Source organism: Falco peregrinus, chromosome 14 (genome assembly GCF_023634155.1).
Source record: "Falco peregrinus isolate bFalPer1 chromosome 14, bFalPer1.pri, whole genome shotgun sequence".
Lineage (NCBI taxonomy): Eukaryota > Metazoa > Chordata > Aves > Falconiformes > Falconidae > Falco > Falco peregrinus.
This window is the reverse complement of record NC_073734.1, coordinates 25,487,570-25,511,923: the sequence shown is the minus strand read 5'-3', so window position 1 is coordinate 25,511,923 and position 24,354 is coordinate 25,487,570. Positions and strand designations below refer to the sequence as shown.

General features: G+C 53.8%; 2 protein-coding genes across 7 annotated transcripts; both read left to right on the top strand.

Moving 5' to 3' along the window:
* Nucleotides 1-371: 371 nt before the first annotated feature.
* On the top strand, nt 372-12,976 carry E2F4 (E2F transcription factor 4). The gene is made up of 10 exons (XM_055818782.1): nt 372-791; nt 2,542-2,651; nt 3,136-3,299; nt 3,826-3,867; nt 6,561-6,622; nt 6,954-7,239; nt 8,312-8,503; nt 9,667-9,714; nt 12,320-12,364; nt 12,709-12,976. Exons 1-10 carry the CDS (start codon nt 372-374, stop codon nt 12,822-12,824), a joined length of 1,485 nt encoding a protein of 494 aa, XP_055674757.1. The 3' UTR covers nt 12,825-12,976.
* ELMO3 (engulfment and cell motility 3) lies at nt 12,945-24,351 on the top strand. Of its 6 annotated transcripts, XM_005229186.4 has the most exons (21): nt 12,945-13,091; nt 15,022-15,423; nt 15,494-15,534; nt 15,620-15,692; nt 15,767-15,817; nt 16,301-16,470; nt 17,343-17,442; nt 17,547-17,698; nt 18,499-18,577; nt 19,227-19,277; nt 19,622-19,744; nt 19,921-20,052; nt 20,325-20,429; nt 20,975-21,083; nt 21,290-21,426; nt 21,539-21,702; nt 21,819-21,931; nt 22,189-22,293; nt 22,560-22,642; nt 22,884-22,964; nt 23,137-24,351. In XM_005229186.4, exons 1-21 carry the CDS (start codon nt 12,945-12,947, stop codon nt 23,347-23,349), a joined length of 2,631 nt encoding a protein of 876 aa, XP_005229243.2. In that variant the 3' UTR covers nt 23,350-24,351. The 6 variants fall into 6 exon arrangements, with proteins under 6 accessions (XP_005229243.2, XP_027637575.2, XP_055674755.1 ...); XM_027781774.2 differs by lacking the exon at nt 20,975-21,083 and having other exon boundaries at nt 21,334-21,426; XM_055818780.1 differs by lacking the exons at nt 22,560-22,642; nt 22,884-22,964; nt 23,137-24,351 and having other exon boundaries at nt 22,132-22,262.
* Nucleotides 24,352-24,354: the final 3 nt, after the last annotated feature.

Here is a 24,354-nt window from a genome sequence, read left to right as displayed (position 1 = left end):
CCTCGGCGCGCCCCCTGCACTGCCCCGCTCGCAGCCGGGCTGCCTCGGTGGGGGGCGGCCGGGGGTGCCCACGCCAGGCACCGCGGCCCACCGCCGGGGCCGGGGCAGCCGGGGAAGGCTCTGCCTGCAGCAGCCGGACCCGGAGGCGGGAGAGCTGGGAGAGCCTTCGCGGCCGGGGATGGACCCGGAGACGAGCCCCGGCCACAGGCCGCCTCCCCCAGGCCGGGGTCGGAGGGCCGGGGCCGCGCCGGGGGCCGGACAGCGGCCGGGCGCGGGGAGCAGCAACGGAGGGCGCCGCGGGACAGCGGCCCGGACGTTTGGCTACGGTACCACAGCGCGGCGGGGGAAGGAGGGACGGACGAGGACACGCGATGCCCGGCCCCGTTTTACCCGGGTCCCCCCGGGCCCTGCCCACGACAGGCAGCCGCCGCTGGCCGTACGGCCGCAGGGAGCCGGGGTGCCGGGCAGCGGGAGGCTCGACACCACCCACCCCGCACGGAGAGCGCAGGGAGGCCCGGGTAGCAGCGGGTCGCCTCCGGGAGCGGCCCTTGGGCGCCCCCGCCCCGCGCCCGCCCCGGAAGCTCCCGTCGTGCCCCGCGGCCCGGAAGCGGAAGCGCGGCGGGGCTGGAGCCGGCGGCGGGCAGATGGCGGAGTGCGGGCCGCAGCCCCCTGGGGGTGGCAGCGGGGCTGCGGGGGCGCCGAGCCGGCACGAGAAGAGTCTGGGGTTGCTGACCACCAAGTTCGTGTCGCTGCTGCAGGAGGCCAAGGACGGCGTGCTCGACCTCAAGCTGGTGCGGGGGCTGCCGGCGGGTGGCGAGGGGCCCGCCGCGGGCCAGGGCCCTTCTGCTGAGCCAGCGGCGCTCCGGCGGGCCCGGCGCTCCGGGGGCTGAGCCGGGTTTTGAGGGGGAAATCGGGGTAGGGCAGCCCGGTGCGGCAGGCGGAGGGAGAACGGGGTCTGCTGGGGTGCGGCAGAGCTGACAGCCGCGCCAGGGGCGTGCGGAGGGGGCTCCGCACCTGCTGCCCGGCTGCTGCCCCCGCTGCCTCCTTCCCGGCGGCGCTCCCCGCTCCGTCGGCCTGTCCTAGCCGCTCCGGTGACTCGCGGAGGGAGGAGGCAGCGGACCTTGCCTGACCTTGCAGGCGTTTGTGCGCTTCAGTGGGAACCCCATTTGGCCGTCTCGTTCTCTTCTGCGTTCTTGCCCCACACCAAGGTGCTACCCGATCACCCACACTGTAACGATCCAGCCCTATAAAGCCTCCGAGACCTATAGAAACAGACACCTACAGAAACTGTTCCTCCCTGCTGTGCTTTGCACCACGGCATACAGCAGGAAGGGGAGTGTGGTCAGATTCATATCCCTTAAAGGTCATCCTTAATGCCTTTATCCTGTGGAGAAGTGCCATGTGGACATGCCTTGCTTCTGCGTTTTGGAGGTTTTCACCTAGAGGAAGTAACTTTGTCTTTGTGGCATGTATGGTACTTAAACCTAGGCCTTTTCTATAGGTGAAGCTCCTTTTCTGTGGTTTATGTAAATACTTCTTACGTGAGTGCGTGTGTGCTTGGACTCTTCACAGGCAGCAGATGAGTGCCAGAAAGCTGTGAAGACACAAGGGCTGGTGGAGTCTCCTGGCTGTAGACTTCTGTCCTCTCCTGTGCCAAAGGGTTGTCTATTTGGATTTGGGCAATATTTTCCTGTTTAAAACGTCCATTAAGTGGATTGGTATTGGTTAGTGTGATTTGATCAGTTATGCGGTGTAGGGTCTCTGAAGTCCCAGTCTGTTACTGTTAGGTAAGAGGGAACATCGTTGCTGTGCTGACCCGCTCTGTATGGTGCCGCTGACATTGTTGGGCCTGGCTGTGCCCACACATGAGTGCAGCACGTGTTAGCCAGTGCTAGGCTGCTGTGTGATAGTGGGAGCAGGTGTATCGGTGCAGTCCGGTGTGTCCAGGAACCTGAGGGGAGGAGAGTCCTGTGAGCAACATAGGGAAGTCCCAGGGCTGCTCAGGAGCTCCTGCCGTACTGCAGTGCTTACTCTCCTCCTGGCTTTGTGTCTTTCAGAGGACTCCGCCTCTTGAAAAGGTGTTGATTCTCTGTGAAGTGGCATCAGATCAGATTTAGAAAAGGCCTTTTGTATGTCAACTTTGCTAAATTGTCAGTTGTGCAGACAGCTCTCTGCATTCCTCTTCTCGTCTCCACCTCTTTTACCTGGAAGGACCACCAAATTTTTAGGCTGCTGAACTAGTGTCTTCTAGCACTGCTTTGCTGCTGAGGAATGGTGATTTTTTGACCCACCGTGACCAGGATGGCTGGAATTTGTTTTGTCCATAGTGGGGAGGTTGTGGGGTAAGAAAAGGAATGAAGGGTCAGTGGCTTCTTCTCATGGTCATGGTGACGTTGAGAACATGGCTTTGTAATTTGAGGCGCTGGAGCAAGAGAGGTATGAGATGGCGAGCACAGTGTTTGGCCAGGAGGCAATCTTGACAGGCAGGAAGGAGTGAAACATGACTGAGAGTTTGGAGTTAAGTGTCTAACCTTTTTGCAGGCTGCGGATACCTTGGCTGTGCGACAGAAGCGACGGATCTACGATATCACAAATGTCCTGGAAGGCATCGGGTTGATTGAGAAGAAATCCAAGAACAGTATCCAGTGGAAGTGAGTGACAGAGAAGGTCTAAATCGTTCACAGGTCCCTTCTAGTCCAGGTCTAAGTTACACTGGGATCAAAATACCCTGCTCAGAGCAAGGTTCCTCAGTGGTCTGGGCATGCTTGTACTTTCCTCTCAGCTGGGCTATGCTGATGGTAGTAATGGGGAAAGCCAAAGTACATATGGCATGTCTGTTTTACAGCAGAGTTGTTATTTTGGTACAAGCTAAGTATCTGCAGTGCCTTGGGCTAGAAAAGATGCCTGTCATGGCAGGGGGTGGGGGAGGACTCTGCCAGTCTGCGCAATATAGGAAGGTGTGCTGTGCTGGAAGGTGGGGATGTAGAGTGGGTACAGATGAGTTTTTTTTGGGTGATCTGGCCTTGATCTATGACAGAGGTAGCAGTAAGGGAGATGGCAACCTCTCTGAGAGGTTGGGGCTGGTCTGGGTGCCTCCAGAGGCTGATGCATGTCACTCCTTTTTACTTTGCTCAGAGGGGTGGGTCCTGGCTGCAACACACGTGAAATAGCTCATAAACTTATCGAGCTGAAGGCAGATATAGAGGACCTGGAGCAGCGGGAGCAGGAGCTGGAGCAGCAGAAGATGTGGGTTCAGCAGAGCATAAAAAACGTTACAGAAGACATGCAGAACAGTCGATATCCTTTGTGTGAACTGATTACACTCTCTCTGTGTTTGCTTGCTGGGCTGGAAAGCAGAGCTCTGAGGGCTGGGTTGGTGCTGCCCTGCTTGGGGCAGAGGAGTGGTGGTGGTGGTGGTGACCTGTTGTTGCTGGAGGATCTGCTCTAAAGGGTCAGGAGGCAGGCTTTGAAACTAAGGTAACTCTGTCTAGCCTGGGAACCAGCTTTCTTTGCAGTGCATGGCTTCTTGTTTGTCTTTTTGAAGTAAAAAAAACTGTAATGTTTACCAAGGTGAGAAAAGTGTTTCCCTCAGTGTCACAGGTGCCACTTACTTGAGTGCAGGGCCGCTCTTGTGGCTTGCCTGTCTTAGGATGTCAGCTCTGACAAGTATGTAGCTTGCAGACCCCGCCTGCAAACCGCTTTGGTGTGGCATGGAGAGCCTTCTGGGAATAGCGTTTCTTGTGCTCAGGAAGGAAATGCCAGGTGCCCTTTGAGTTCTCTTTCTGTGCAGGAAGCTGCAGCCTTTCTCCTTAACCTTGAAAACATTAGCGTATGTGACGCATGAAGATATCTGCAAATGCTTCACAGGTGAGAAAATGGTGCTCTGTTGTAAAGACGTAACACTGCAGTGCAGTCTGTCCCAGCTGCTCTCCTTTCTCCAGGAAAGAGGAGGCAGCAGATCGCAGGCCACCCAACAGCATCAAGTTAAATGTAGCTCTGATGCCATCCTGGGTTTGTGTACCACTGAGTCGTAGCTTTCTTGTCACCATCAGAGGAGGCAGGCAGTTTCTTGTGTTTAAAGGAATAGAGCTGCTGTTCCTAAGGAAGTCTTTTTGCTGGGTGTCACTATGTGGGTGTTTGTGTGTTTTGTTAGAAGCCCTTGATTTTAAGGGCTTGGGTGGAGAATGTTCTAATAATGAGAAAATTTTATTGCATGGTATAAAGTCTGGGTGTAAGCAGGAAAAGAGTATAAAAAGCGGTCCCTCAGCTGCATCATGCCCTCTACCAATAAGAATGCAGGAGGTAGAGAGGAGCAGGACAGAAGGGAGTATGCCACTTGCTGTGACCTCACTCCCTAGTGTACTGCCTTCCTAAAGCTGTGAGGTGCCTGTATAAGAAGCCGTATGTTCTGTCTGTGGGGCAAAAGTGAAGAAAACCCACAGGACTCTTTAGTTTCTTCTCTATTGCCAATTTTAATGATAGTTGTAGGACAAAAAAAAAATCCCCAGTGGCCAGCCTGCAATACAGCAGCCTGCAGTATGTAAACTGTTCTCAGCTGTAGCAGGGGACACCTACCCCTCCTGACCCCAGGCAACCTGCATCTGCTTGCTTGCAGCAAAGGTTGGAGCTACGTATCCTGACCTCCCCCAGTCATGCGTAATCTCACCCGTGTTTGATTCTTTCCTTGTCTCTCCCAAGCGCTCTTCTCACCCTACACTTCATCAGCTTTTCTATTTTTCATCTTTGTCTTTGTGGGCTTTTCTTGTTCACCAGACTTTATGCTGCTCAGGTTCCTGCTGGTAACTTATGCATCACCTCTGCTTTACTGTTTCTTCTGATTTAAGCTAGCACTTTGGGGATTGTGTTTTAGTTTGACAGTGCTTGGGGCCAGATAACTCATAACAGCGTGGAAGAGTTTACTGGAGACCAGCAGACAGCTTATTGCTTGCTTGGTTGATTGCTTTGCATTTTATTGCACCTGTTTTTTGTAAACTGGTTTGCGTCTGAAGTCAGACGTCACCAAAATGTACAAAAACTAGATTTTACTGAGGGCAGATCTTGAATCCCTTCTAGAACAGAGGCTTGATCCATATTTTTCCATTGTCTGTTCAGTTTTCTTGTATGAATATGCCTTATGTCACAATTTTTTCCTCTCCTGAGCATCTGAGCCTTGCAGCAGTTCTTTGTTGGACCTTGTTTGTTTTTGAACTGTGGTTTTTGAGCAGGCTGAATTTCAGCTCCTGGTTTTTCTGATTAACTGCTATTGAACTTGTTTTCTCAAAGTGAGTTAGAGCTTAGAGATTTCTATGCTTGGACTCTTATCAAATATGGATTCATTATTTGGATTAAAAAAGAATAAGAACATGTTATTTTTTAGTGACTGGGAAACATAATTTTCCTGTCTGTTGCTGTGATGCATTTTGCATTTGCAGAATCAAAAAGGAAGTGGAAACACTGTACAGTGCTTTGTAAAAGTACTGGGATTGTAGCTATCAAAGGAGATAGAAACACAGCACCTGTATTTGAAACAAACCTGGTCTTAATGCTCAAGCTTGTGTCTTTGAGCTTTATTAAGCATTTTTAATGTTTCTTAACAATATATTCCTTAGCTGTAGATTTGTTAAAGGAATCCCATTTTATTGGCAAATCCTGTGATATTTTTAATCCCTGTACCTTTTGCTGATCTGACCTTCAATTGCCTGCCTGAAATTAAGGGATGGGCTCTTCAGCTGTCCACTCCCATTGCTCTGGGCATCTTCTGTGTTAATTGTCAGGTGACACTTAATGCAGAATGCCAGTGAAGTGTGAATACTAACCACCCTAAACTTTAAACATTCATAGTGAAAGCTGCTAACTGCTCAGTCTGAGTATGTCTGATGTTCACAGTGCTGGTATTTCTCTGTTCACATTTCTTTAAACCCGGATATGGGCTGGAAGCTGCTTGCTTCTGACTGCTATGTTATTAGGAGCACAGGTTTTAAGGAGCTGCAGAATGTGAAAGGGAAAGATGCTGTTAGCTGGCTCCCTGTGTGTGCAGGGTCCAATGCAACTAACACCAGGCAGCTCTCCTGCCAGTAGAGACTGGGGTGTGTTCGTTTCAGGTATTAGTGCTCCAGCATGAGGTTGCCATGCTGTTGGCAGCCTAGCTCCCAAGCCATTTGACACCACCTCCCTGCTGGCAGTGCAGCTCTGAGTTGTGTGCTCTTTAGTTTACTATTCACATCTAAAAACCTGTGACAACACTACGAAGGATCCCTTAGGACTTAGATGTTCTTGAATGAATTTAAGCCCTTCTGAGGAAAAGAAAGGTTAGTCCCATTAAGTATGCTGCTAAGAAACTTTAGGGTTGCTTTGTGAGAAACTTTGAAGGTTCATTGTGCCTTAGGCAGCTGGCACATTGGGAGCTGTATGATACGCTCAGCAGCTCGTGTGTAAATAGCAGTCCTCAAGGGAAGGGAGAGCAGGAGATAAGGGGGCTTTGAGGAGGGGCTCTTTGTCAGTGCTTAATTATTGTCAGAACAGTTTGTGCCCACTGAGTGCTGACCAGTCTGTTTTCACAGGAGATACCCTCCTTGCCATACGAGCCCCATCAGGCACACGTTTGGAGGTTCCCATCCCTGAGGTGAGTGATAAATGCATGGCAGGATGCAGGAGTGTGCGTGTTGGGGTGGGGGTTGCTGCTGGATTGACCAGTCGGAGGATTGACGGAGTTGGAGGAACAGGCAACCCAAGGAGGGCTCCAGATATTAAATAATTGCCAGGAAACTATTGTTCGGAAGTATGTGAGCAATTGCAGGAGCGCCAGGGGAGAGGATAGTCCCGGGCATGAGGGCAGTTGTATGTGGAACAGTGCTGACCTGTCTGGACAGCTTGTCTTGCCTCTGGAAAATTCCTATTCTGTTTGAAAAGGGCTTTTAATGTACGGTTGTGTTTTGCTTTTGACTTTTTCTCAGGGCCTAAATGGGCAGAAGAAATATCAAATCCATCTGAAGAGCACAAGTGGCCCCATTGATGTTCTCTTAGTAAACAAAGATGCTTGGAGCTCTCCTCCTGTCGTACTACCTGTCCCTCCCCCTGAAGACCTCATTCAGTGCCAGGCAGTTGCACCCTCAAAACCACAGCTACCACCGCTTGCCCACTTCCAGGAGGCATCTGTTCCCAGCAGCACCCAGCCCTCTACACCGACACCCACCAGCACTCAGGACCATAGCCCTCCCACACAGAAAGCTGCAAGCACAGGTGAGAGGGAGGCTACAGGAGGCAGAAACGGGATGGTGGCTGACAAAGGAGAGTACGTTCCTTGGCCTGGCTGAGGCTGGCACTGCTGGTTGTGCAGCACTGTCAGCTCCCAGCAAAGGGGGCACCTCTGCCTTTGCTGCAGTGAGCCTTTCCTTTTGTCTTGGTTAGTGGGACTGGCTGTGTTAATGGAAATAAGACACTTGGATTGAGGGGGTAGTGCCAGCCTGTAGGAGCGGTGGGGGGGGAGAGGTTGATCGTGCAGATTTATTGTTTTACTGTGAAAGGGTCGTTTCAAATCTCGAGTTCAACTTTCAGTTTTAAAAAAGACTGTCAAAAATACTAGATTGGTTAATTGTAGCTTTGTCCAGCTAAATTTTGAAAGCCTCCAGCAGTGGAGATCCCCAGCTTCCTTGGTGAGCTCTTCCAGGGCTGCAGCACCCTCTCAGAGAATTCAGTTTTCCTGATGTCTGGATCCTTTGAGCTGCATCTTGTGCCTGCTGTGCACATTGCGTTGTTTGTCACCACTGAGGTCTTAATTTTTGTAACTGCCTTTCAGGTAGCTGCAACCTGCTGTTAGATTGCGCTTAGACTTCTTTCTGCCTGACTGAACAAGCCCAGCTCCCTTCACCCCTCCTTGTAGGCCATGTGCCTCAGACTCCTGGCCAGCTTGGTAGCCTTCAGCTGGATCTTCTCCACATCTTTCTTGGGCTGGTGGATGGCCAAAGCTGAACACAGTATTCCAAGTGCAGCCTCAGCCCCAAGCAGGAGGATAGTAACTTCCCTCAGTGTGCTGGCCATGCTTCTCCTGGTGTAGCTTGCTACCTGGCTTGTGTTAATTGCTGTGGGAGCATGTTCTTGGCTTATGCGCAGCCTGGCACCACCAAGACTGCTCTCCAGCAGAACTTGCAGCAGGACCTGGGAGCATTTGCTGGGTGAAAGCAAGAAGCCTCCTTCCTAAGCAGCTGTCTGTGCTTGGCCAGCATCGCCAGTGAGGGCTGTGTCTGTGCTGCAGCTTCTTGCTTTGGGGCTGGTGGGAGGTTACATTCCTTCATGTGTCTGTGGCTCTTTCCAGAATGCGGTGTCCCAGCGGCAGAATCCAAGAGCAGCAGCAACTTTGATCCCCTCGGTGATGCGTCTGCATCAGGCGGCCAGGCGGCCGGGTTAGATACCCAGCCGCTGCAGTCCTCTGCCTCGCTGGACAGCAGCTCCGTCCCACCCAGCCCCTCTACCTCCTTCGAGCCGATCAAGCCCGATCCCACAGGAAGTGAGTATGCACCCTCGTGTCATTTGCTGCTCCAAAAGCAAGCAGGCTGCTGGGCCTGGAGAAAGGAGCTGAACTCTGTTTTGCCTTTGCTGTCAGCCAGACTCTGTAAGGGATGAGTAGGCATTTCCCTCTGAGGGTGCTGGGGAGCCTGGGGAGAAGGTGACTGTGTCATGTCTAGTGTCCTGCCACTTCCTGTGATGTCAGTACTAGACAATCTGTGAGGGACACTTGCGTGACACGTCTCTGCAGTTACATGTAGAATTATTCCCTTTCAGTCCCTTCTGTAGTGCAGGCTCCAATTTTTGAGACTGCACAAAGCTATAGAATTTCCATTTGTCACCGAAAGCACCTTTGTAACTCATGGGGAGTTTTCCTTTAGTAGGGGAGCTCTTGTCTGTTTCCCTTCTTTACTTGGGAATATTTCATCTATCTTTAGTGATCTTGTGGCCTTAATGATCTTGCAGTGTATATTTGGGGAGCTCATTATTGTGCTTGGTGAGGTGAAACAGGCTTTAAAAAAGGAACATTTGAGCTTTATTCCAGGAAATGGCAGGCTGGCCCAAGGACAGAAAAGCATCTTCTAGGCAAGGCACACCACTTTAATGTTTTGAAGCCTACCTTCACTGCAGAAACACTCTAGGTTAGAGGGTAAGAGGAAATCTTATTCAGATGTAGCTCACGCAGTGCTTTTTTCAGGCTTGTGTTTGCTAGCGTGTCTGAGAGAAGCGTGAACTGTCTGTCTTCATCTTGGAGTAATCTTGATTGTGGAACTATGCCTTTGATGTGTGTATAGTTTACCACATCGCAGTGGGCCTGTGCTGACTCTGTGAAGGCATGCCCTCATCCTACAGAAGATACATCGAGGAGTACGGGAGCTGACACTGTGAGGCTTACGTACAGGCAATTACTGTAGAGCTGCTGACCGATAATGTTCATGTCCCGAGGCTCCTACAGATTTATTTTAAAGCAGTTGAGCTTAAGTTTCCTATTGCTTACCCTTTCAGCAGAAATATGTGACATGGCGTGTGGGAGCAAGAGTTTCTGGATGGGATTGGATGGTTTGGGTGTGTAAGGAGTACAGTAGGATAGTAGGTGATTATACTGTAAAGCATGTCAAACTCTTCATGTAACGGTGCAAACCATTTGGTTTGTTGTATTTGCAGTACTGGAACTTCCCAAAGAGCTGTCAGACATGTTTGATCCAACGAGAGGTATGTTCAAGCCTCACCATGGCTTTGTTCTGTGCCCATCTACCCACAGAAATGGGACAGTTTGTTTTATTCGCTCCCTTTTGGGTTATTTTGGGGATGTGGTTTTGTAAGGTTCTTGTGTTTGTTGGTGGCTGCTGCTTGTCTACTTTTAGCTAGGCACTCTTAAATACCAGTTTCTGTATGTATTTTTCTGTCATTGTGTTGCTAGCAAGCTCTGTTAGAGTTTGCCCTGCAGTGTGCAGATGAGGGCTTTCCTGTCCACCTGCCAACGCTAATCTGTGCTCCGGCTTCCCACGCCCCTTCTCCAACTTGTCTGCACCATGTAAAAGAAAACACCCTGTTAGTCTTGTTTCAGCTGTAGCCTGCCCCCAAGGCCAACCCAAGCAAATAATCAGGGGAGATAGTCTCTCTTCAAGATGTCCCTCAGTGGGTTTGGTGGTGCTAGTTAGTAGTTTTGGAACAATAGGGAAGGGGGTGCTGTTAACTTGTGTCAAGAGTTCTGCCTCTGCCCAAGGAATGTCTGGGTGTCACTGCCTAATGGTGGGACGAACTCCGGGCAGGAGAGGTGGATGAATTTGGTCTAACATAAGCCTAAACTGGGAAACTCTTTTTATCTGCACATTTATTTCCCTTCAGTGCTGGTGGAATACTTTCTAGCCCCACAGCTAGGCAGAGCTGAGTACACACACAAGCACTTTTGTAGTGGTGATGATACATATACAACAGCAGCCTCCCTAGTTCTGTGCTCTAGCAGGTGCTTTGTGAAAACGTTGCTTTTGTGTGAAAACCCCGCAGTCCAAATGCACATGCGTGAGCCTCTGGTCTGTGTGCTAGGAGCCCTGGGCCCCGCAGTCAGCCTGGAGAACACCTTTCCTCCTTGTGCAGCACTTGCTGCTGTAGGGTGAGGTCTTGGTAATGACTGAGTACACCTGAAGAGTAAATTTGACTTCACGATGCAAGACAAACTCCTGCGAGGCCCCAGCCTGTGCAGAAGATCTAGCTTAACCCAAACTAACTGTACTATGTGACCATGTGGGCACTATTAAAAAGAAGATGTTTGTCTACAGTAATGTATATTGTTTTATGAAGTATTCTTCCGAATTTGGAGGGGGAAGATAAAGATCCAAGAGTGAAGGACAAAACAGAGGTGACAGCTACAGAGGCAAAGCTCAGGACTGGTTAAAAGCAACACTACAGAGCTCAGAGAAATGGGCCTTGCAGCATGTTCCATGCAGCCTCTCTCATCCCTGTGTGATCCCAGTAATTTTGCCCTGGCACTGGCAGCTGCTTTAAGGGTATGCAGTTTAAGCTGCAAGCGCCTGGAGTACTGCCTTAATGTTTTGTATTGGAATTACTTTTTCTGCATGGTTTTCTCTCTCTTTTAAACACGTGCTTAATAACTGCTTGTTTTAAACTTGGAAAAAACCTAATTTTGTCACATACATACACCCCCTCCCTGCTGTATTACCAGCCCTGATCTAAGAATGCAGGTCCTGCATTTAATTACAATTTATTGAAGCTGGTATCAGTCCTGTCTAGTTGCTTTGTGTTGAAATACTCCCACCTCGTGGCACTGAGTTAGACTTGTAGGTTCCTGTCCTCTAGGAAATAGCCTGCTGTGGATAAGTGTCTTGAAAATGAGCTTATGGGAGTTCCTTTTATGAAAGCTTATTTCAAGTGTGGGTGTTACATTGTCAGTACAATTAGACTGAGTTAGATACTCACTCTGTTAACTTGGTAAAGGGAGAGAGGCACTCAGAAAGTTTGTTTCAGACGCTTAGTTTCTTAAAGAAACTAAGTTTCTTTCTTAAAGAAAACAGATTGATTTGCATGTGCGTTGTCTGGGTGTTTCTCTGTCTACCCTTCCGGTGCCTTGTCAACCCACTAGCCAAGAATAACAATGCTGGAGGAAGGAATGATTTTTTGGAGATAATTTTTTTACAGTTTTTTGTGGGCAGTAGAAGGGAGAGGAGAGTTAATGGCCCATTAAGGAAAGATATGCAGAGCTCCTATGTTCATTCTGTTTGGCAGCAGACAGACAGCGAATCTGCCAGGATGCACGGCTGGATTAGCTGCAGCATAGCAGTGAGCCAAGGGGAGCAAATTAGGGGGACAAAGGACACAAATCTGGAGGAAACTAGAGGCTCATTAGTTCTGCTGCTTCTGGAACTGCTTGTTTGTTTTTTATTTTTTTCCCCACCCTTAGCAAAGTTGGTGGGTAACTGAGGACTGTGAATATGTCAGGCTTTACCAGCTCAGTTTCTGGTGCATGTTGAAGAATTTCCTTTGGAGGAGCTCGGGGCGCCAGCTTGCATGCCAGTGCTGGGGTAATGCACTTGAAGGACACTGTCGTCCAGTTGAGCGAAAGCAGTCAGAAACCTCCTGCAGAATTTTTTGATGTAGCTTGAATTGTCTTGACACAGATTTCCCTTTGCCCGCAGCAGGAGGCCCAAGCCTCTGTTTGGCACTGCCAGCTGTGCACGCTGTGCCTGAGCCAGAGGAGGGGGAACAAGGGTGAGGGGCACCCTGGGAGGGGTGGGGAACTACACAGGAGCAGGCCAGGAAAGCAGAGCATGTTGCTTAACCATGCTTGTCTGTTCCCCAGAATGTATGAACTCTGAGCTGCTGGAAGAGCTGATGTCGTCTGAAGGTGAGTCTCTGAGCCTCCCCCTCATGGGGTGGCTGTTCCAGGGGAGGAAGACCATGCTGCATGACTGTACCCAGCTGTCAGTCTTGCGGCTGCAGGCTCACCCGCGTCTTTTCTGGGCCCTGGACACAGACTCTGTTCTGAGTGTCCTGACAGTCCCCGAGAGAGGCGTGAGAACCAGGAGAGCCCATCTCTTCCATATCGCAAGGCTGACTTGAAGCAACCTCAAAGACTGCTACTCTGAGGTGGCCTCCTCGTGGCTCTGCAGCTCAGTGCCCATTGGCAGCTCTTGGGTCGGTGTGGGAGTGCTGAGGTTTGTAACCTGCTGTGGGCTTCTCTTTCCCCAGTGTTTGCTCCCTTGCTCCGCCTCTCCCCTCCACCTGGAGACCACGACTACATCTATAACCTGGATGAGAGCGAAGGTGTCTGTGACCTCTTCGATGTGCCTGTCCTCAACCTCTGACTTCTCAGTGCGGCTGTGCACCTTGCGAACACAGACTGTTTTGTAACTTTGGAAAGTGTCTATTTTTGGATTCCTTTTGTGCTAGAGCTCAATGAGTGAGTGATTCAAAGATGCTCTCGTATGGACTCAGAACCAAGAGATGTGGACTTGCAGGTTGGGAGCCTCCCTGTAGCTGCTGCTTCTTCCTCTGTTGCACGTGTGTGGTGCATGTGCAACTCGCCCTGCCGCATCTCTCTCTCCACTGGATCCTGGGCCTCACTTCAAAGGGTCTGTGTTTTGAGTGTTCCCAGTTCACCCGTAGAGTTTGCCCATGTGCCTCTCCGAGCTTCCTCAAATCTGCATGCCTTGTTTTTTCCTGCACTCCTAGAGGCACTTTGCACCTCCTAGGTACCAGCTGCTACAAGGAGCCCTAATATCGTGGTCAGTTCACAAGTCCGGAGGTAGTTAGCTAGATTTCTCAATGTGAGCAGTTCAGATTGGGGTGGTTATATTTCTGAATGACAATGAGGAAAAGAAAAGAAAAAAAAGGCACAAAGTGTCCATTTCTTCCAGTGACTCCAGACCAAGCTGGTATATTTTACAAGAAAACGCACTTTTTTTAGCCAGCTGTGCCTCCTAGTGGGACTCAGGAGTTGAGCGTTCCTAGTAGGACCCAGGAGCTCTGTCTTTCCCTGCTTGTGCATCAGCAGGAATGCTGATTATGCCTTCACCAGTCTGCCGATGCATGAGCCCAGGGGCTCCACTCCTTGTATAGCAGCTGTGCTGTCTCTACAGGGCTAAAGAAGAGGTGCCAGTATATTGGTGGGTTTTTTCCTAATTTTTGTTTTTGCCTGAGTGAAGAGGTGTTTGAAAGGATGAGACTGTTCCAGCTGGTGCCTGTAAGGTACCCCAGGTACATCAGAGCCTGCTCATATTTGCAAATAGCTGTCTTCTCCAACCATTGCACTTGAGCCTTCAACTGTCTAAAAGGTGACCAAGCAGTAACAATTCAGTAGTACTTTGCCGTGACAAGTTATGTAGGTGTTGTCAGAATAGTGCGCTGCTTCACCCCGCCCCCCCCTTTTTCTCTCTTGGCATCTCCTCAGGATCAGGCTTTCTGTATATTTGAATTTGCTTCTGTAGTGTCCGTACCCATGCTCCCAATTCCTGATCCTGTGGCAGGTCTTTACCTAGTGTGATGCTTTCTCCGCATCATTTTTCCACAAGGTTTTCCTCATTGCTTTGGAATGGAACGTCTGCTGTTGGGTCCATTTTATGATTATCAGGTGGTACCAGTCTTGGACCCTGTACAGTTTAGTTAGATAAAATGCCCTGATGGATTTGCGTCGTATTTTGCAAGCCCCAACTTTGGTTGTCAGTCAGATGATGTATTTGTGTCTTCAGTTTTGCACATCTTCCTGCCAATGTGGTAGCAGCAGCTGTCCTGCCGTCCCTGCTGCACAAACTGCCGCAGAGGGGGCCAGGCCAGACGCATGGCTGGCTGTTGCAGAAAGGTAGCTTGCAGCCATCCACTTAACCAGCTGACATTTAACTTCTCCGCTTAGCTGCTCACTGCCTGTGAACCACGCAACCAGCTGGAGCACCAGCAATAAGGGATGTAAAGTCTTTAACTCTCGGAGCCTGCAGAGGTGAGCAGAGTATGCGCTTTGGGACCTGTGTCCCCGAGGTGGCTCCGGGGGCCATCCTGTTCTGCGTGGGACTCCTCCAGAGAAGCTGTTCCTCTCTGCAGCCCCGAATCACCCATGTCCTCTTTGGGAAAAGCGTGAAGAATTCAGGAGGAACAGCGGGATGCTCTAGTGTGACAGCAGGCAGCTGCTGCTGGCAAGACAGCTGTGGCGTGGGCCCCCACGGGGGTGAGCTTCCAGCCCTGAGCTTCCAGCCCGCACGCAGCCAGTCCCTGAGCCTGCTCTCTGCATGGGGCTGCCAGATCCCTCGGTCCCGTGTTAGCTGGGCTCCGTGGCTTTGGTGTAGCTTGAGCTCTTCATGTGCTGCCTGGCCCTCACCCTCCTTCCGCGTGTTCACGTTTCCACCCGTTAGATGACCTTTGGAATAGGATACCTAGAGAAAAATTTACAGTCGCAAATGAACTTTTGATTCATATATAAAGATTATTTTTATACTTTTTTTTGCAAGGAAAGAAAATGGCCTGTGATATTTGTACAGTGTTCTCTGACGTGAATAAACAAAAACTTTCCAGAGTTTCCCGCCCCTGCCTGGCCTGCGCCGCCCCTCGACCGGACGGGCCCCCGCACAGCGCAGCGGCTCCTGCGCCCCCCGGGACTGGGCCCGGCCCGAGGGAGGCCCCGGCCTCGCCGCGGAGGTGGGTCTCGCCGCCCGCGTCAGCTCAGGTGAGGAGGCCGGGCCTGCTTGGGCTGCGGCCGGCACCTCCATCGAGGGTGACGGTGGCGGCAGAGCCTCGGGCCGGCAGCGGGGCCCCTGCGGGAGGCGGTGGCAGCGGCGACCCGGAACTGCGGCGCGGCGGGGCGGGGAGCCGAGCGGTGCCGGTGCCGCCGCGGGGGCCATGCCGCCGCCCAAGGACGTGGTGAAGATCGCCATCCAGATGGTGGGAGCCATCCCGCAGCTCATCGAGCTCCAGCAGGTACTGCCCGGCACCCCCCAGCGCCACCCTGGCCCCCCGCCCCGGCTCATGGCCACCCTCTCGCTTGCAGACCAAGCCCCTGGCCTCGGTGCTCAAGGACGTCTGCGACGCGTGAGTACCGCGGTGAGGGCCGCCCGGGCCCGGCGGCGGCTGGCACTCGCCCTGCGGTGCTGTGACCGGCCGCCCATCGCTTCAGGTGGAGCCTGCCCAACGCCGAGCGCTATGCCCTGCAGTACGCGGACGGGCGGCAGACCTACATCACCGAGTCGGTGAGGCACCCCCCCAGCCCCCCCAGCCCTGCTGGCGTGCACTCGCTGGCTCACTGCTTCCTTGCCCCTTACAGAACCGCGGGGAGATTAAGAATGGGAGCATTTTGCAGCTGACCACCTCTCCGGTACATCCCTCCGTCCCCTCGTCTCCTTCTCCACCGTGTGCTCTGGTGGGATGTCCCCCGGCTGTGGGGTGATGCGGTGCTCCAGGCTCTCAGCCACTGCCTCGCTCGGTGATGTATAGCTCGTGATGGGTCCGCTCGGTGCCTGAGACCCAGCAGAAATAACACGGGGAGGAGACCTGTCCCAGCCTTCATTCTCCCTCAGCAGAGCCTGGGGGAGTTTGAAGAGAAACTAAACTATCCTGAGATGCTTTGGACGCGTGGGCCAACTCATCAGGCTTTCTTAGCGTCATGCCAGCTTGACCTCCTTCCTCAGCTCCTCCTGGTCTCTGCTCTGGTGGCTCTGTCTCTTGGTCCAGCTCCTCACCTGGGCTGCTGTAGCCTAAGCCTCCTTCCAAAACCTGTGCTTAAGCTCTTCCAGCCTTCTCCGAGCTTCTCGCTGTCTTTCAATGAGCCCCTTTGGCTTGATTCTGTCCTTCCTGGTAGGACCAAGAAGCAGAGCGGTTGTACAGCGGGATCCAGAGCAACAACTTGGACGTGAAGACTGACTCACTGAAGAAGCTTGCAAGCCTCTCCCAAGATGTTACCTTTGCTCAGGAGTTCATCAACAGGAATGGCTTGAAGCAAATCTTCTCTATTGTGGAAGAAGGGAATGAGTGAGTATCAGAAGAGGACCTTCCTGGTAGTTCTTGACTTTTCTTCTCCCTTGCTAATGCTGCATGAGCTCCATGGGCATTGGCATGGACTCTGTTCGTGTTCCTGGCTTGTCGATCCCTGTGCTGCAGCATGAAGGGCAGTGTCAGTGGCAGGGTGCTTGGCTCTGCAGGCTCCTTACCGGCAGGTAGGTGGTTGTGTCCCCCCACGCTGGCAGCCAGGGAAAGGTCCCTGTGGGTCTGTGGTCCTGACTCCACATGAATGTGCCTAGACATGAAACTCTCACCCCTTTGCTGGCTGGGTCATCTGCAGCCTCATGGGTTTTGCTACCAGGAAACCTCCTGCAATGACCTTAGCCTCTGCTGCTGCTCGTTCCTGCTACCCCAAACGATGCCTCTGCCCTGGGTTTTAGCTGTGAGAGGTCTGCAGGCAGATCAAGAAAACCCTGGTTGCCAAATACTTGTGCCTACTTGACTCTGTCAGGACGTGATGGTGCATCTCCTCTGAGCTCCTGTCTCACAGAGGGCAAGGAGCCTAAAACCAGGCAGCGTGGCATGTGTTTCTTGGAAGTAGGGGGAGGGATTTGGGGTGGTTTGGCTTTCCTGAGGGCTTGACTGCAGTGATCTTTGTACTGTGGTAGCACAGCTTTCCAGTAACTGTTGAACTTCCCCTGCCTCCACTTCCTGGAATGACTAAGCAAAAGCTCCATTTCTTACCCAAGGCTCTCTTTCCTTTCTTCTCCTGCTTGCTGCTCTCTCCGTCTCTAGCTATTTCTAAGGTACCCACCAACGTGCAAGTGTACTCCCATCTTACGGTTGGTGACTGGGGGCTATCTGGGGCCGTCCTCACTGCATTTACTTATCTGTTCTTCCAGTACAGGGGAGATGCTAGTGCACACCCTGAAGGCCTTCATGGAGCTGATGGAGCATGATTTTGTTTCCTGGGAGACCCTTAGTGCAGCCTTCATCAAGAAGGTAAGGGTCTTCTGCAGTCTCCGCAGCCTGTGCCCTTGGGATTCCTTGTTGCCCTCGTCACCCAGGCTCAGCCTGCCATGGACAGATGGTTTTGTGTCTCGTAGGTAGTGAGTTACGTAAATATGAATGCAGTGGATGCATCTATCCAGCAACTCTCCTTGTCCATCTTGGAGAACATGGTGCCTACCAGTCGCCTCCTCTTTGAGCTAGTCAAAAAAGAAGTGACGTTAGATCGTCTCCTTACCCACCTCCAGGTGTAAGTGGGGAGGCCAGAGCACTCTTCGGCTCGAGCACTCTTCGGCTCTATCCCAAAGCCGGTGGGGATGAGGCAAGGGAGGCGATTTCTCCACATCGCTTCTGATTATCCCTGACACAATGTAGTATTGTCCCTTCCTAAACAACTTGTGGGTGGGCAGCCTGTCCTGTCCCCACTGCTGGGGGAGGGATGGACTGGCCTGGAAACCATCCCATTTCCAGGTCAGATTCTTTCATTCATGGCCTTTTCCATTCAGATATTTTAGTTCTTTAAGTGACCTGCCGTTTTTCTGGCATTGGTTCTTCCCTTTCCCCGGTGTATTTAGGAGCAGTAGTGTATTCCCTGCAACTTGGGGGTGATGGTGCTGTTCTGAACAGTCTGTTAAATCCCTCAGCTAAGGGGGGTTCTTTATTCCCTCATCTTTCTCATACCTCTGCATCTTTTCAGTTTGGAGGTTTTCCTTTCTAGAGAATGCAGAGGTTCATGCCCAGGGCTCCTTCCAGACAGTCCTGTCTGTTGCTCACCCTGGGTTTTCCTGCAGCTCCCAAACACTGCACCCATGGGTGCGTGCAGAGCAGTATCTGATCCATCCAGGGCTGCTCTGCAATCACAGCTGTGGGGGCCGTCTCCCCCGCCGGCCCTGCTGTCAGCAGCTGCTCACTCATGGCTCTGTCCTCCCTGGGTCTCCCAGCTCTGTGCAGTGGGGTCCAGCAGTGAAGTGGGGAGAGGACTCTGCTTTGGGGTGGGCAAGACCATCCTCAGAGCTGGTGACTGTCATCCTCATCATACCCCTTCTGCAGGACAGATGCCCAGCTGCAGCTGAAGGCGATGGCCCTGCTCATTGCGCTGCTGCTGGCTGCGACTGATGCTGAGCGGCGGGTAAGGGGCTGTGCTCTGTAGGCAGGGCCCAGGCGATGGCAGGGTGGGGGGCATTGCAGACCCCAGCACCGCAGTGTCCCTGTCACACAGGTGCTCTGCCAAGAAGCCTTTGCTGTCTCACACCCCTTGGAGGAGTTTTGGGGGGGATGCAAGGTCTCAAATGGCAGGAGAGAATTATCACAGCTGGTGGTGGCACAGTGACTGCGATGGCCCTGGCTCAGACCCAGCATCTGGCACATCTGGGCCATCATGGCTGGGCCCCCCTGTGATGGGGTCTTGGGCAGCTGGGCCCTCCACTGTAGTGTTTGTGTTCTCTGGGATGGTGGGGCTGTTAGAGGTGCCCAGAGATGTTTAAAGTCAGCATCCTCGCTCTGCCTCTTCTTGACTGCCACAACCTGTCCTAGAAGCCTGGTGGGGCAGGATCTGTTTGAGCCTGTTTGGAGTGGGATAGTCCTGGCTGCCAGGGCAGTGGAAGCTAGGGGCAGGTCTCCTGCTCACCAGTGTCACTCTTGAGACTCCCTGTTCCTTTCTGTCCCCACCCTGCCTGTGGCATAGCAGGGAAGCGGGTCTGCAGAGGGAACACTGACTTTTTTGGGGAAATGGTGATGTGCTGAGCTGGGAAACATCTCACGGCCTCTTCCATTCCTAGGACATGATGGACTACCTGAGGGAGAAGAATATCAGGCAGTTTATCCACAAGGTGAGGAGCCGGGGTGATGCAAGGGTCTGCTCTGCACTTCATCCTCTGTGCTTCCTTTCCTCCCCAGCCTTTGGTGACCATGCCTGACTGGGTGGCCTGCGTGCCCTGCACTCCTTCCTTGCCTCCTATGGTTGCTGCTGTGCTGGCACCCACATGCCCAGGGTTGTGCCCCTGGCTGCCTGCATTTCAGTGTACCCAGCTCTCGCCCAGCCCCGAGGGGAGCTGCCCACTTCCTAACACCCCTGTGAGCAGCAGGACCTGCTGGGCTGGGGCTGTTGGGCCTGGGCTTGGAGGAACTGGGAGCAGCAGCCTGAGGGAACATCCTGACTCACGGTCTCCTGTAGAATATCATACACAGCTCCGAGCCGCTGGGGGATGAGATGGCCCATTACTTGTATGTGCTGCAGTCTGTCAGCCTCAACCTGTGTGAGCGTCGCATGAGGACCTCCATGGATCCCTACTCACAGGTCTGGGCACTCTCCTTGCAACTCTGGCCCCAGTCTCTTCTACCTGTGGAAGTAGAGGCGGGTGAAGGTTTGCCTTTGGGTGAACACAGCACATTTGATTTCATCATCAGTTTGTCCTGGGAGAACCTGCTTGCATGAGGCTCACCGGCATCCCCTCCTCTCTGCTTTCCCTCCAGGAACAGCGGGAGCTCCTCCAGTCACTGCGCCAAACCGCCTTTGAGTCGGAAGGTGAGGCGCCTGCCAGCAACTTCAGCACTGAGCGCCGGCGATCCCTGTGTGCCAAGGAGTTCCGCAAGCTGGGCTTCATGGTGAGTCTCCCCTGCAGCCCCTCCCCAGCTGCACGCTGGCTTTGCCACCCACCCTGGGCAGAACCTTCTGATGGTTCCCTAATCCTGGTGTCCCTGTGGACACTGATGGGCCACCATGCAGTACCTCCCTCCTGCTCCCTCATCACTCCTGAACAACGAGTGCAGCTGAGCTCTTGGGTCTCAAAAGGCAAAACCCCATGGCTGCGTTGGGAGGACTCTGCTGCTTGGAGAAGAAAGCAGGAGCTGCTAAATCACATCTTTTTATGTCCTAGAACAACAGCAACCCAGCAGAGGACCTCCGCCGTGCCCCACCGGGACTCCTTGCCCTCGACAACATGGTGTATTTCTCCAGGCACACCCCCAACGCCTATAGCAGGGTGCGTGCGCTCTGCCAGAGAACTCCCTGGCAGAGAGGTGCTGGTGGATCTCCACCTTCTCTCCCTTTCTCTGTTGCCTGTCCTTGGCCAAACCCAGGCAAGGATGTCCTTTCTGGGCAAGTGTCCTGCTGTTTCCCTGTTTCAGATGGAGCTGAGTCCTCCCTGTGTGTGGGAGCAGTCATTTGAGGCTGGTGGCACTAAGGGTCCCTGTAATTTGTAGTGTTTTGACCACAGATTGGCTTCCAGGCCTTGCTCATGTCTGAGCAGACTGGGGCAACTTGGGCAAAACCAGCCAGCGGCTGCAGAGCGTTGGCCATGCTCCAACCTGCTGTGCTTGTGATTAGCTCCCATGCTGCAGCATGGGAAGGGTGCAGCCAGAGCTGGTTTTTGGGGAGACTTTACTGCTTCTGTTTGGGATGGCTTAACCTGGGGGGACAGCTCGACTAGGAAGTTCAGGAGGAGCATGGAATGTCTGAGCCCTGCTGTTGGGGCAGCTGTCTGGGTCTGTGGCCCATGTAATGTGAGGCAACGACCCTCTCCTCCAGTTTGTCCTTGAGAACAGCAGCCGGGAAGACAAACATGAATGCCCCTTCGCTCGCAGCAGCATCCAGCTCACCCTGATCCTCTGTGAGATCCTGCACGTTGGAGAGCCGTGTATGTGTGCACCCCGGCTTGTCCTTGTCCCTGCCCTGCTGCCTGCCGGCTGGCAGGAGCAAAACCACACTGCCAGGGTAGGGGGCTATGTACATGGGGCCACCAGGCCCTGGCGTGGCCAAAGGCAGGGGAAGGGGAGGTAGGGCTGGACAGAAATCCCCTGGAAAAACTGGGAAGTCTGGCATCATCTGTCCTTCTCACCACAGGCTCGGAGGTGGCTCAGGCCTTTTACCCTATGTTCTTCGGGCAGGATCATTTCTTTGAAGAGCTCTTCTGCATCTGTATCCAGCTGGTGAATAAGACCTGGAAGGAGATGCGTGCTACCCAGGAGGACTTTGACAAGGTGTGAGGGGATGCTGTGGCCCCAGATGGCAGCTGGGGCCATGGGGCTGTGCGTAAATGCAAGGGCTCTGGGGGATGTCACCCGACTGGGGGTGACATCCTGGGCGCCGCAGGTGCTGCAGGTGGTGCGGGAGCAGATCACCAGGACCTTGTCCCTCAAGCCCACCTCCCTGGAGCTATTCAAGACCAGAGTGAATGCACTGAACTACAGCGAGATCCTGAAGCTGCGGCAAACAGAGCGGCTGCACCAGGAGGAGACGCTGGCTGTGCCCGTGCTGTGAGTGGGCTATGGGCAGGGGCCCAGGGCTGTGGTGGGAGATGCTGTGGGGCTGGGAAGGTCAGCAGGTGCCTGTTGAAGTGGCCGTGCTCCTCTTCTGCTGGCTTTCACCCCAGGGAGTTGCGTGAGAGGCTGAAGCCAGAGCTCCTGGAGCTGATCCGACAGCAGCGCCTGCTGCACCTCTGCAAAGGCACCCTCTTCCGCAAGATCAGCAGCCGCCGCAGGCAGGGTGAGTGCCAGCCCTCTGCTCCTGGCTGGGGGTCCCGGGAGGGGGTGCTGAGGCTTGTCCCCTCATCCCCTGCCACCGGGGAAGTTGAAGTTAATCTGCAGGGAGCAGCGCAGCACGCCCAGCTCTCTGGGTGGCTTGGGCTAACCCCGGGGTGGGACCAAATGGGGTGTGCTGATGAGGGGGCAGCTCTGTCCTTGCAGGGAAGGGGACCTCAGCAGGGGGATGCTGAGCATTTCCCAATGGTCCCTCTGCCACAGACAAGCTCTGGTACTGCCGCCTGTCACCCAACCACAAAGTGCTGCACTATGGGGGCGTGGAGGAGGGGGTGCACTCTCCCCCCATCGAGAGCCTGCCAGAGAAAAGTAAGTGATGGAGAGAATGAGAGGGTGAGAAGGAGGGAGGGGAGCCAGTGCCCACTGGTACCAGGGACTGAGAGCTGTGCGAGTTCAGGCTGGGGTGGGCTGGCTCTCCAAAGGGCACTGCAGGGTGGCTTGAGCCCACACCCCTCGCCCCCCAAGCTGCGGATGGCTGTGAGCCCCCACACACAGGCTCTGCTGGGCTCTGAGCACCAGGGACCTGGGGGAGAGGAGAGGAGGGCAGCCACTCATAACTCCTCTGCTTGCCCCAGTTCCTGTGGCAGACATGAAGATGCTGCTCGTGGGGAAGGAGTGTCTGCACACGAAGGAGAAGAGCTCTGGGAAGCAGAACAAGGTCAGCACTTCCCACTCTGCCTTGCACAGGGGGCCCAGCATGCTCCCCTCCCCAGCTGGTGATGGAGTTTGGTGGTAGGTGGGTGGTGGTGGATGCTTTTTGATGTGGCTTGAGACTGGAGACCTCTTAGGTCTTCTGGGGCACAGAGGAGGGGGCTGGGAGGCAGCTCCTGCTCTGAACCCTGCTGGGGCTGGAAGGAGTCCCACTGAGAAGCCAGCTACCCCCTGTGCTGTCCCTGCAGGACGTCCTGGAGCTGGCCTTTTCCATTGTGTATGATGTGGAGGAATACTGCCTCAGCTTTGTTGCCCCCACCCGGTATGAGGTGAGCTCCAAGGGCCCACTGGGGAGACAGGCTGCGGCCAGGTGTCCTTGCCACGGGACAGGAGGCAGGGAAGGGAGTTGTGCCTGTGTGTGTCCCTGGGGTGGGAGCCACAGTGAGGGGAGGGGGGGCTGGCAGGGCTGGCACCAGGGACACCTGTGCTCTGCTTCCCCAGTTTTGCCTCTGGACGGATGGGCTGAACGTGCTCTTGGGCAAGGAGATGACAAGCGAGCGAACACAGACGGACCTCGATGTCCTGCTGTCCATGGAGCTCAAGCTGCGGCTCCTAGACCTGGAGAACATCAGCATCCCCGACACACCCCCTCCCATCCCAAAGCCCCCCAGCAACTTAAACTTCTGCTATGACTTCAGCCACGCAGAGCAGTGAGTTCCTCCCTGTGCCCTGTCCCCCTCTGTGCCCCCCCAAATCAAACCCCTTCCTCCAGGTTCTGTCCCTTGTCACCAGACCAAAGGGATGAGCCCAGGCACTGGCTGGGTGCTTGGGCATGTGCTGCCTGCACCTTGCCCACCCTGGGGAGAACTGCTTACCCTTCATTGCTTGTGTCCTGCCCTCCTGCGAGAGCACAGGGATGAGCCACCGAGCATTGGGCTCCTGTTTGAGGTGGCATGACCCAGCTGCTTTTCCCCCCCTGCCACTGGAAGGCCAGATGAAATACTTTCCAGAGAGCTGAACCCCTCTGTGGTGGCGCTTACCCTCCCCTACTGCAGCCAGGCTTTGGGCAGAGAGGGCATGAGTGCAGGCAGGAATAAAGGTACAGGCAGACCTGGGGCAGCTGGAGGTGGGTGCAGCACTACAAAGGTACGAATCTGCACTGTCTGACTCTCCCCACCAGTGTAGGGGATCTTTTCTGGTTAGGAAAGTGGTTAGAAAAAGGATAAAACACTCCTTTCCACTTGGTTTGGCAAGCAGACGGCATCTCCTGAGCACGGTGTGCCTGCCCAGCCAGGTACCTCTCACACTGAAACTTTTTTTGCTGAGCGCTGTGTGCTCCCAGTCCTGGAAGGGGGCTGTTTAGGGTACAAGCACCCTGTCCCCAGCACTCAGCTGGGCAGAGACTCGCTGCCACCGTGCCTGCAGTAAGGAAACAGACTCAGGTCTGCCCGGCACTTGGCGTTGTGCCAGTCACAGTGCCTTCCCCTGCCCTGGGTGGGTACTTGCACACTTCAGTCATGCTGCTGCACTACTGCACCATGACAAGCTACCTCCTCGCTGGCCCCCATGGCTCCCGCGCCGGTGCCCTGCACCTCCTTGTGCCTACAGCTTCTCCCAGGGGTACTGCGGTAACAGCTGCAGCTGCAGGTTGCCAGGGCTCTGACTGTACCTCTGCCTCCCGCGCATTGGGACAATAAAACATTTGTGGAGAACTCAGGA

Coding starts and splice junctions, on each gene's coding strand:
- ELMO3 (XM_005229186.4), top strand. CDS start 12,945: ATGGACTCAGAACCAAGAGATGTGGACTTGCAGGTTGGGAGCCTCCCT. Junction 15,424..15,493: donor AGCTCATCGAGCTCCAGCAG/GTACTGCCCGGC, acceptor TCTCGCTTGCAG/ACCAAGCCCCTGGCCTCGGT. Junction 22,965..23,136: donor TTGCCCCCACCCGGTATGAG/GTGAGCTCCAAG, acceptor CTGCTTCCCCAG/TTTTGCCTCTGGACGGATGG.
- E2F4 (XM_055818782.1), top strand. CDS start 372: ATGCCCGGCCCCGTTTTACCCGGGTCCCCCCGGGCCCTGCCCACGACA. Junction 792..2,541: donor GCGTGCTCGACCTCAAGCTG/GTGCGGGGGCTG, acceptor ACCTTTTTGCAG/GCTGCGGATACCTTGGCTGT. Junction 12,365..12,708: donor AGAGCTGATGTCGTCTGAAG/GTGAGTCTCTGA, acceptor CTCTTTCCCCAG/TGTTTGCTCCCTTGCTCCGC.